Below are 12102 nucleotides of genomic sequence, written 5' to 3' on the forward strand. Positions count from 1 at the left end.
CTCTCCCCTGTGCTCCCCTCAACAGCAATAGGAGTCACCACCACCCCAGGAGCAGAGATGGTAAAAGTCACTCAGTTTGTAAACAACCCCCCTCCACAATGTCCCTTAGTAGGAATCCTCTCTTTTTACTCCTCGATGATGGCAGCAGCGGCTCCAACACAGCAGCAGCAAGTAGCAGTCAGCCGGCCAGGCAGGAGGGTCCCCAGATGGTGGTGGGGCCCATGCTTCTCCCTCCAGAGGCTGGGGGAGTGGGGGCAGGCTAGCAAGGCCCCCCCACTCCCACTCCCACTCTGCAACAGCAGCGGTAGTCCAGGGAGGAGAGCTCCAGCCAGAAGCAGCAGCCCAGGGCAGCCAGAGAGGGAGAGCTCCAGCCAGCAGCAGCAGGCCAAGTAGACTGACCACTCCCTGTAGTGGGACAGCTGCCTCACTCCCACAGAACAGGGGTTGAAAGCAGGAGAGGGCTGCAGTAGGGAAAGGGATTAAGTACAGCTGGGGAAGCTGACTGGGTAGCTGACCACAGCTATGGCCAGCTTAATCAGGGCCCAACTGGCCATTCTAAGAGGGCTGTGGGCCAGAAGCTAGAGAGACTCCCTCTCTAGCTTCTGAGAGAGAAGGACCGGGCTGCCTGGGACCTGAGCAGGGTACCTAGGGCAGAGCAGTGCAGGGGAAGGGTAGATGGAGCTGGGGAGCTCCAGCGTAGTAAAATCCCAGGCAGCAGGCCTTGTTAAAGGCCTACAAAAGGTACTGGGGCTGCAGAGGGGCAGCCCAGAGATAAGAAGAGGCAGCTGGTCCAACCCCCCTTTGCTGATGATGAGTGGTTTACAGACTGCAGTCTGCTTCAGTGAGTGGGGGCTAGATGGTGACTGGCACTAGACAGTGAGACAAGGTGGGAATAGAGGGATGGGGGTCCCCCTGGGAAGGGAGGCCCAGATTGGGGGTTACTGCTGGGGGCAGAACCCTGATGTAGAGGAGCACCGGGGTCCGGGAGGGACCCGGGGGCCAGCGGCAGGCAAGACACCAGCCTGCACAGGGTGCTCTGGGCTGGAAGAGCTAATTCCCAGGACGAGCCAATGCCAGATGCTTCAGAGGGAATGAACAGAATAGGGTAATCATCAAGTGATCCATTCCTTGTTGTACACGCCCAGCTTCTGGCAGTCAGAGGTTTAGGACACCCAGATCATGGGGCTGCACCCCAGACCATCTCGGCTAACAGCCACTGATGGACTTATTCTCCATAAGCGTATCTAATTCTTTTTTGAATCCTATTATAGTTTTGGCCTTCACAACATCCCCTGGCAATGAGTTCCACAGGTGGACTGTTCATTGTGTGAAGAAGTACTTCCTTTTGTTTGTTTTTAATTTGCTACCTATTAATGTCATTTGGCGACCCCTGGTTCTTGTGTTATGGGAGGGGTAAATATTTTGCTAATCATTCTTTTAACAGTGACATGATTTTTCTTTCTCATCACATCACTGATTTACAACCTATCTGGTGAGATTTGATATGTTTGTGCAAGTGAGACACTTAGAACACTGGATAGAGTCAGGGATAGTGCAAGTAGGCTCTGTATATGCTTTCCCACATGGCTCTGCCAACATATCTCAGTCATCCATGTGCCACCCTTACTATGTCTATCTGAGACTCCACTGAGAAGAGGTTGCTAATTGTCCCATAATGATGGGTAGTTTTGTAATGTAGAAAGACATACAGTGCTTAATAAATGGAGAAGCCACACTCATTTAATTTGTTATCTAAATCAGGCTTCAACTCAGGTCTATAGAGGTGAAAGGCTAGTGCATTATTAATTCATTGGCCTTCTCACTTCCCTATGTTTTAATAAACTGCAAAGCTCCTGTGTTTCTTTGCTTCTGAATGAATTATTTAGCTCTGGGTTTGCAAGGTGATTGCTGAGGAATCCACACACTATCACAGCATTCTTCCTTCATCTTTAAAAGCACTGCATTACCTGTTCCTGCATGAGCTCCTTGAGCTGTGTGATTTTTTCTGCATCTCCAGGGTGCTTGGTGATATAATCTTTATCAAAAAAGGCCTGTGGGAGAAAGACAAATCATCTCCTTATTAGGAAACATTTCATTATGTCCATATGTCAAACAGGGAGAGAAGAAGGAACAGAAATCCTAGGGGACCCAAGTACACTTAGCAAACAGAAAAGTCAATTTAACTGATCTCCTTCTAGTATTTTGGGATCTAGGTGAAGCTACAGTACCACAATTTTAGCTGCCTGGATAATCCTGCTCCTCAATTAGTCAAAGGGATCACTGTTGAGTAGCATAAGGTATTTCCTCCCAGCCCCAAAGGATTATGAATCTAATCAAATCTCCCCACATGATAGTGCAAAGCACTATCATTAAGACCATTACTTGAATTTTATATAGCTTCTTTCATTTAAGTATCTCAAGAAACTGTAGGAAATGAGTGACTAAAGTAGTAAATAATATAAGGGATGAAGAGTTTTTTCTAGGCTTGTCTGCAGGGCACACACAACCCAAAAATGTGGAACAGAATCATCATTTTTCAGTAAGTGTCCCTGTAGCTCCCTTTTGCAACATACATCTTTAACTAACTCCTGGCGAAGGAAACAGCACATTAGGTCCCCTTAGGACTAAGACTATACTGGACACTGTCTGGCAAAGACAACTCTTTGGAAGTGCCAGCCAGCAACTTTCCCTCAGCAGGGACCTCATCACATTCAGTCTCCATCAGCTCAGAGAGCGAGTCCCACTGCCTGCTTTGCAAAATGTGTTTACAGAGTAGCAGCATATAAACTGCCTGTTTCACTATTGTACATGCAAGATCAGCTTTGCCGTGTCAATCAGAATTCACACTTCAGAAGCTGAGTTTTCAACTGTGGCCATCAAAACAGGACATCCAGAACCCATATCTGGACATTCACATCAACACTTAGCTACATACAACAGGATTTACATATCCAAGTGCTCATATATATACACACAACTAAACATGGGATTTCAGCATCCTGTTTAGATCACAAGTATGAAAACTGGGCACACGGGGGGTAATTTCTTATAATAAAAAGTCAAGTATGTCATGCTCTTTTCAACACAGCAGGAGAAATGCTACTTGGAAAAAGTTGCTAACAGGTTGATACTACACTCAGAGGTACAGTCCCTGCTTACCTCCTGGTACCGTGCTATGCCACCATTCACAGCTGCATCAATCACTCCATTCAGACACATGCTGAGCAGGTTAATGTTGCCATGCATTTGCTTGTGCTGATACTGGCTTATTAATGTCCTCAGCTCCTGGTTTTTGTTCTCAACAACTTGAATGGCATTTTCCAAGGGGCTCACCTCGACCTACAAGGCAACAAAGAATAGTTCAATGCCATGGACACCTAACTGCCATCATGTTCCCTTCCTTACTATGAAACCAATTCCTACTACTGCTTGATGAGCACTCCAATTTTTTTCTGATGTGCAGACTAGCTAGCCATTTTTTTACTGTGTATCAGCAATACCAGGGGCGGCTCCAGGCCCCAGCACGCCAAGCGTGTGCTTGGGGCGGCATGCCGCGGGGGGCGCTCTGCCGGTCGCCGGGAGGGCGGCAGGCAGCTCCGGTGGACCTCCCGCAGGCGTCCCTGCAGGAGGTCCACCAAAGTCGCGGGACCAGCTGCTTGGGGTGGCGAAATGTCTAGAGCCGCCCCTGAGCAATACATCTCAGTTCACCTCACTGTGCACTCATCTTAGCAGTTACAATAGCTGTCACATGTCGCTGAATAACTGACTGAAGATGCTGTCAAGATTCAGAATTGTACCTCACTGGCACTTACTCTGACTGCTCTGTTTCCTTCACATTGCTCCTCTTGTTATGTTTAGCAATTATTTTGGCTGAGGGAATGGATTCTGCAATAGCCACCAGTGAAGCATGAATTTTTTTCAACTGCAAGAGCCAGTCAAGAGACTTTAAATTGCCCATCCTTCATTCTGAAGAAACTATCCATTCAAATCTCAGTTACAAGTATAACAAATGTTACCAGCTCTCTTCTCTCCACTTCAAACCACCGGGAGATCCCAGGTAAACTGTGCGTCAGTGTCAGAGTGGTACGTTCAATCCACAAGCTCTGTAAAGAATACAGTAAGTGGGGGACCCAGTGAATCAGAATCTGAACACTCTTATTCTCACTGCAGTTGTTCAGGAATTGCTGAATAGAAGAAGGCATTAATACTCTGAGCAGATATTATGTTTTCCACAATGGAATGTAACATGAAACTGAAGTTTGCTTTACATTTAAACACAAAGAAAAAAACTCTGTGTGCTTTAAAGCCATGCATCACACTTTTCAGTTAGTTTCTAGACCAATTAGCTGGGAACTAAGGAAGCATTTTGGGTAATATGTCAATCAACAAAGCAAGCCCCATTGCTTCAGAATCTCTCTCCATGGCACTGCCACAAGTACCTTCTAAACAGAGTAGGCTTTACTTATGCTGGGTGTGCAACCATTGGGCTCAACAGTCCTGCATTTTATTTGAATTAAAACAACATCTTGCAGCACCAAATTAGGATTAGGGCCCCATTGTGTGATGCGCCATACAAATGCAGAAGAGGAAGACACTACCTGCCCTGGAAAGATTAAAATTTAGTTACTATTACTGAGTGCTCCTACCTTAAATTCATTCTCTTTGTCCTTTGGACCTTTGTGGAAAGGCCTATCATAGCGGAATTTCCTGATGTTGTTGACACGATAAAAGCTCTTTATACGATCAGGCACACGTTCCATTTGTAGCACATCAATATTGTCTGGGATGGGAGTCACTGCATATATCTGTAAATCTGCAAAACGAGGAGTCAAAGAAACACACGGAGGCATCAAATAAGAAAACAATGAGACAAAACATGACTCCCTTAGGGATGTCACATGTTACCAAAAGAAAAACGATGGAGAAAGTGTGAAATCCATACTTCCCTTTTCCTTCCATTACACACCTCTCCTTTTCACTGCTGCTTCAAAGGTAGCAGCAACTCATTGGGCCAGGGGACCCTACAGTGCTGAAGGAACTTCAGGCCAGGTTTTCAAAGGCATTTAAGCAACCAAATATGCACCTAATGGGATTTTCTAAAGTGTCTAAGCAGTTGATTCCCGTTGATGATAAAGGAAGTTAGGCATCTAACTTGCTTAGGCACTTCTGTAAATCCTACTAGGCATCTGGGCTGCATCTTTCAGCACCCAAATACCTTTGAAAATCTGGCCTTTACTTAGGCTTTGTCTACATGCACAGGTTGTACTGATTTAAAAAAATCAGTTTAGAAACCAATTTAATTAAACTCATGTGACTTGTGTGTAGACAAGGCATTAGAAAGCAAAGCAAAGCAAACCCAAATGATCACAACTCAAAACAAACCCTTGTTATTTGGTGTTTCAGCATCACACAGCAAGGAAAAAGTGGGTTCTGTCAGGGACGGAAGGCAGCAGTAGGAGTGGGAAATACTGACCATTCTACTCTTGGTGAATTTAACTTGAGGCTATTAGTCAGTAAAATCAAAGTACTGTTCATTATTGTAATTAGTGAAATAGGAGCCAGCAGGCAATCTTCCCCTCCCATCTCACCTAAAATGTTCACACTCTCAAACAAATGCCATGTGGTCTAGTCCTCAGATACTGCACAGCAACATTACTTTTGTGTCTGCATTTAAATTCACAATGCAGATTAGTATCAATGGGATGAAGTGGACTCAAAGCCTGATGTACTGCATAAAAGAGGCAGATAGTCTGGATGGAAAGGAATGTGCAATGTAAAAGGAAGGTGAAGTGAAAAACAAACAAAATGGAAAGTATGTTGCGAATAGGTATGAATCTAATTGCACAGTTCTCTCTTGGGGAATTGCAGAAGGTAGCTGGGTGGATGTCTGGTGAAATGTAATGTTCAATAAGGGAGCGAGTGTCATGGACCAGACTGGGCCCTGTGCACATCTTCCCACACAGTCCTGAAAATGTACATCAGCCATGACCTGGAGTATTCCCTAAGCAAAAGTGACAATTATGTCCAACTGGTGTGCAATGATGTAGATAAATATCCACTAAACACAAGTTGGAGATGATGAAAATCATGACACCTATCACTAAAGCCAGAGATGAACCAAGATCTTCTAAAATGAAACCGTTTTCCTTTCCCTACATCATTTGTGTCCTACAACCGTTTGATTAACATTAGGCTGCCTTTATGAAAGGATACACTGAGCATCACATTGCAAAATGGTGTCATCTGGATGGTTTGGGTGCTGCATTGCAATGGCTTGTGGGAACTCACTCAGCATTCTTTGTTGGAAGGTCTCCAGCCTTTCATAGTCATGGCCTCGACATACATACTCCTTGTTCTGCAAAACAAACAGGCATGAAAACCACTAAATCCCTAAACCATTGTCTTTGCCTTCCTTGCTGTTTAATTGGAAGAGGTCTTCTTCATACATAATAACAGGCTCAAATCTATATATTTTTAAATTTTTGTTTTATTATATAAAAAATAAAATTATAAACGATAAAGTTATGAAAACATCTTTAAAGGATTTAACTACTTACTTATTCATTATTACTATTAATTATTTACAATGTTTAACTTTACATCTATCTATAATATGGATGCCATCAAACATAGTAATCCACAACTCAGCCTCCAAGATGTACTCATTGTTGGAACATGGACTGAAGCAACTGTTTAGAGTAACTATTGGAAGTAAGACATACTTTACTAATAATCTAGTTTCCTCTTTTGTCCCATTAAAGATGTAAGCTAATCCACAGCAGGCCCAAATATGTTTTAAATTCTTTTAACCAAGTTGACAGAGTAGGAGCAACAGGTTTTGTCCTGAAATGCAGAATCTCTTTTTCGCAAGCAAAATTAATGTATTGTCGTTTTCAAAAATGAATATAGATAAAGGATAGAATCCTCTGAAGTCAATGGTATAACCTCAGCATGATTTGAATGGAATCAGGATAGGTTCCAGCATCTCTTCTACATCCACCCCAAGAATTTGTCCTCGTTTTCATTTGACAAAATTTTGCAGTAAAGTCCAGAAAATTCCAATTACGAGACACTCCCAAAAGCAATGCGTCTTCTAGTATTTCAACTGTAAAGTGATGGAGCACTGCCACTGAACAAGGATATAAACAACTGCATTTACTTACATTGTATATTTAACAACTGAAGTAGAGGGGTAAGCCAAGGCTTCAAGCCATGGTTTATTGTGTAAGGATAGCCTTGCAAATCTCACTCCCATAGACATTTGAGCCCTATGTATTTGAAAACATGATTTATAACAGGGCCACATATTTTAGACAGAACCCGCTTAGATACCTGTCATGATAGGAGTGACTCTTCCAGATGATGTTTTTAAAAATAAGATATAGTTGCTTATGTTGAATATAGTCTGCTAAACCTATCTAATTTGTAAATACACATAGAACTCTCTGTTGGGTGAATCTTGTTTAGTTTTAAGCTGATCAAAAATCTTGTTATGCTATTTGATGAAACAATTTCCCAGATGTTTCAGCCTTTTATCTTCACTTAATTTTTGTCTGGATCTTTAAAAACAGGAGAGAAGCCTGGAAACTCCCTCAATTGTGCATAGAGGCGCAAATCTTATTCTCATCCCACACACTGAATAATGCACTGAGAAGGTCTGCAGGGACCCAGCATGGTGAAGGAATCCTCCATGCCACACTTGGAGAGCAGCTCTGCAGCTGCTCCTTCAGACACTACACCTTCTTTCATGGAAGGGAATGGCTGTGCCCCAAATCTCCGGGCCCCAAATCTCCATTCTTCATGAGAAATTCAGGTAGCCTCCAAAAAGCTGACTCGCTGAATCCTCCTCTTCCATGCAGCAAAACCATACTGGTCATACTGCAGCCATAGCCCTCTGTGCCCAGGCAAGTGGGTGCAGAAGCACCGTAATCTAGTCTCAAAATAAATACTGAGCTGTAACTTTTGGAAAAAACCTGTCACAGTCTGAGCTTTCAGTGTGGTATTCACATTTGGATTACATTAAAAGAATGCTCCATTACTGTAAGTTAAATTAGGAAACAAGGCTTTGAGGCCCTGGTAATTTGAAGCAGTTCCTTTCATCTCTGCATGTTGTAATCAATGCTACAGTTAATGCTGCTCAGTTGTAGAAATTCCAGATTGGTAAAAGAAGGCTTATACAATCTTTAGATCTATAAAGTCTCTACACTTATTTGGGATCTTTCCATTCTGTAAGAAAAATATGATGATTTTTTTATAGAGCTCTTTTTCTAAAACCAGCTGAGCAATTAAATTATTAGAACTTGTAGCTAATACAATACCCTAGGAAAGATATGTGCATCCTGTTAGCATTAATCACAAGAGATACAGGTGGAATGGGCTAAGGGTGAAAGCTGCATTTAACATTGACTGGAGAAGGACATTTTGTTCCTTGCCTTTACATTATATTTTTGGAAGAAGCTCCTCTAATCCAGAACTAATGGGCTGTTCCACTGTCCTGCCACACGTAAGTAGATTGATCCTTTGCACTGAACAACTGCTCAGCAACAAGACCACCCCTAAAAACTCATCTGAATTGCTTCTTAGCTAAATGATAGATTGCTTTTTTTATTAAACTAAACCCAAATAAATATATAGACACACAAACATCCCCACCCCCACATCATCCAGGATTTGTCACAGAACCACCAGATGAGCACTGTGGATTGGGAAAGTCTCTTGTCAAAATGAAATTTATAGGTAAGGGACAAAAGGCTTGATGATCCCCTGACCTGGACCTAAAGGTCTCTGTCTTGCATTTTAATAATTATCCAAGCAAGATGTCATAGGCAAATAGGTGAGAAAAGCTGAGCTGCTAACTTCATGGACTTTTGGATTCTCAAAGGCAAAAACAAACCACACACACATGCTGCATTTGCTGTACCTGTGGGTAAGTGTGCTGTTGAACTAATTACAAGATACTACATGCATCCAACGAGGTGGGTATTCACCCACAAAAGCTCATGCTCCAAAACTTCTGTTAGTCTATAAGGTGCCACAGGACTCTTTGCTGCTTTTACAGATCCAGACTAACACGGCTACCCCTCTGATACAAGATACTCTTCCACATTAATCAGGAAGCTGACAGGAGAGTTTTGGTCTTCCCCACTACAAACTATACTTTATCCACTGTCAGTGCTCAAATCAACCAGCTGTCAAATTAAAGACTGATATATCACCAGCACAGTGTCATGACCAACATGATGAAAATCTTAGGGAAGATAGTCTAGGTATCATAACAAACTGATGGACAGAAATGTCAATGTGCAATGATTCGGACTCAATGTAAACTGAAGTTATATTAAATGGGACTCAACTTTTGGAATATGAACATAGGCATCTTTAAAATTAATGAATGCAAGGAAATTTTCCAGTTCCATTGCTGCGACATGCTGCTTAGTGTTTCCATCTTGAACTAGAATAATAGAATATCAGGGTTGGAAGGGACCTCAGGAAGTCATCTAGTCCAATCCCCTGCTCAAAGCAGGACCAATCCCCAGACAGATTTTTGCCCCAGATCCCTAAATGGCCCCCTTAAGGATTGAGCTCACAATGCTGGGTTTAGCAGGCCAATGCTCAAATCACTGAGCAATACCTCCCTATAGGCTATGAAAGAATTTATCCAGAATTGGTTTAATTGCTCCCACGGATGTCAGTGGTAAAACTCCTACTGACTTAAATGGGAGCACAGGTAGACAACATTATGCACTTTTGATCTACTGGAGAGGACAAACATGAGTAGTACATTCTTTGGAATCTTTCTGACATCAAAACTTGCTTTATCGCTTGAATGTTGACCAGGTACCTAATGTCTGCCAGCAATATCTTATTTTGTTTTAAGTTTGAAGGAATTGGTGAAATGATTAAATGCATTAGAGTGGAAGTTGAAAGAATTCTACATACAGCCTATCTGAAACTAGATGGTACACACTAATTGTTGGTGGTTTTCTCCCCTTTGTTTGAAGTGATGAATTCTGTCTTTTGGGAGAGAAGGGGATCTGCTGATATTCTGATGTGAGAAGACTGTTGGAGGCCTCTGTAGTTCTCAGCCTCTGGACAACTTGAATGAGAAGGCCCACTTGAAACAAGAGCTAACCTTGGACTTTGCTGGAGAGCAGCAAAAGCAACAAAATTCTTAGAGGAAGACTAAGGGTGTTTCTTTTCTGGGACATAGGCTTTCTGTTCTTTTAGGTCCTTGTCTAAGTTGTCCCCAAAGTACTGGCCTGGAAAAAGTAGTACAATAAAATTATGTTTGGCCTGGACATCCAGTTGCTATGAATAAAGCCATATAGCCCTCTTGTCTTTGTTAGTAAGGAGAACTAATGACAAAGACTAAGTTGAAGGCAACTTTGTGGATATACTTTGTGGCACACTGGCAAATCTCCAAGTTCTTCCTCATTTTGTATGACTTCTTAGGTATTCCCTGTTCTAGATTTGACTTAGAATCATAGAATATTAGAGTTGGAAGAGACCTCAGGAGGGCATCTAGTCCAACCCCCTGCTCAAAGCAGGATCAACACTAACTAAATCATTCCAGCCAGGGCTTTGTCAAGACAGGCCTTAAAAACCTCTAGGGATGGAGATTCCTCCACCTCCCTAAGTAACCCATTCCAGTGCTTCACCACTCTCCTAGTGAAATAGTGTTTCCTAATATCCAAACTAGACCTCCCCCACTGCAACTTGAGACCATTACTCCTTGTTCTGTCATCTGACTTCTAGTAGTCTATTTCCTTGAGAGCAAAATGCTGAGGCTATGCTGACTGAAATACATTTTGAGACAAGCTCTTAGTCATTCTTAAAATGGGTGTCTACTGGTCAATAACAGATTCTTGATGGCCACCTGTTATAGGTTTATTTCCCCACTTGGAACTTTAGCGTCCACAAGATGGGGACCTGCATGGGCTCCTTTAAACTTAAATCCTAGTTTAGATCTGGTAATGCTGCCACCAGCTAGAAATTCCAGTGTCTAGCACACTCCCTGTTCCCCCAAAACTTTCCCGGGGGAACACCAATCCAAACTCCTTGGATCTTAACACAAAGGGAAATAGCCCATTCCCCCACCTCCCCCTCCCTTAGCCGTCGGGAGAGATCACCTTGATTCAAACTCCTTGAATCAAAACAAAGAGGGATTCACCTTCCCCCCTCCTCTTCCCCTGAGGTTCCAAACAAGGGAAGAAATCAATCAGGTTCTTAAAAGGAAAGGTTTTATTAAAAGAAAGAAAGAAAGTAACACTATCTCTGTAACACCAGGATGAAAAATATTACAGGGTCTAGCTTATAAACCTAGAGGGACTCACCCCCCCCTTTCTCAAACTAATCAAAAGTAACAGCAAACAGAAATAAAGATAGTTCTCCAGCAAACACACATTTGCAAATACAGAAATTAATCACAAAACTAATCCGCCTTGCTAATACTCACTATACTGAATAGAAGGAAATATTTCAGGAAGCTTGGAGAGCCTGGATGTACGTCTGGCCTCTCTTAATCCCAAGAGAGAACAGCCCCCAAAAACAAAGAACACAAACAAAGACTTCCCTCCACAGAGATTTGAAATTATCTTGTCCCTTGATTGGTCCTCTGGTCAGGTGTCCGTCAGGTTTACTGAGCTTGTTAACCCTTTACAGGTGAAAGAGACCTTAACCCTTAACTATCTGTTTATGACACCACCGTTCATGCAAAGCAAATAGAGCTCTCTTTAATACTGAAGGCTGACAAGTACACATTGGGAATCCATTCTTCAAATATCTCTTTGGGCAAGATACAGTTTACAGTTTGGAAAAGAAGGAGTGCTATTGGGTGAGCCTTCTCTTTAACAAAGTCAAGGAGATTTGGGTTTATGGAGAAACATGTCTTCTTTAGTCTTAAGGTAGAAGAAGCATTTGACAGATTTTCCTTTTTTGCTACTTTCCTTCTCTGATGATAAGTACAGGACCCTGGATAGTTCATCAATCAAAAAATGGGAGTTATCTGTGGTAAAATGGTGGGACCAACTATGCCCCAGAATGTCAGTGTCTCTGACATCCTTAAGCATTTTATTTCTTTTTTGCGGGGGAAGGGGAGCTATG

At 42.5% G+C, this 12102-nt stretch overlaps 1 protein-coding gene across 13 annotated transcripts in view; it reads right to left on the bottom strand.

The window, feature by feature from the left end:
• Positions 1 to 12102, bottom strand: part of DOCK3 (dedicator of cytokinesis 3) — a 625234-nt gene that overhangs the window by 35611 nt on the left and 577521 nt on the right. For all 13 annotated transcript variants that reach the window (XM_039547580.1, XM_039547582.1, XM_039547590.1 and 10 more), the window contains 5 exons: positions 6214 to 6355; positions 4647 to 4813; positions 4017 to 4103; positions 3160 to 3339; positions 1968 to 2051 (listed from right to left, as the gene is read on the bottom strand). In XM_039547580.1, coding sequence (XP_039403514.1) covers positions 1968 to 2051; positions 3160 to 3339; positions 4017 to 4103; positions 4647 to 4813; positions 6214 to 6355 — 660 coding nt within the window. The remainder of the gene's footprint in view (positions 1 to 1967; positions 2052 to 3159; positions 3340 to 4016; positions 4104 to 4646; positions 4814 to 6213; positions 6356 to 12102) is intronic.

Source organism: Mauremys reevesii, linkage group 7, assembly GCF_016161935.1.
Source record: "Mauremys reevesii isolate NIE-2019 linkage group 7, ASM1616193v1, whole genome shotgun sequence".
NCBI lineage: Eukaryota > Metazoa > Chordata > Testudines > Geoemydidae > Mauremys > Mauremys reevesii.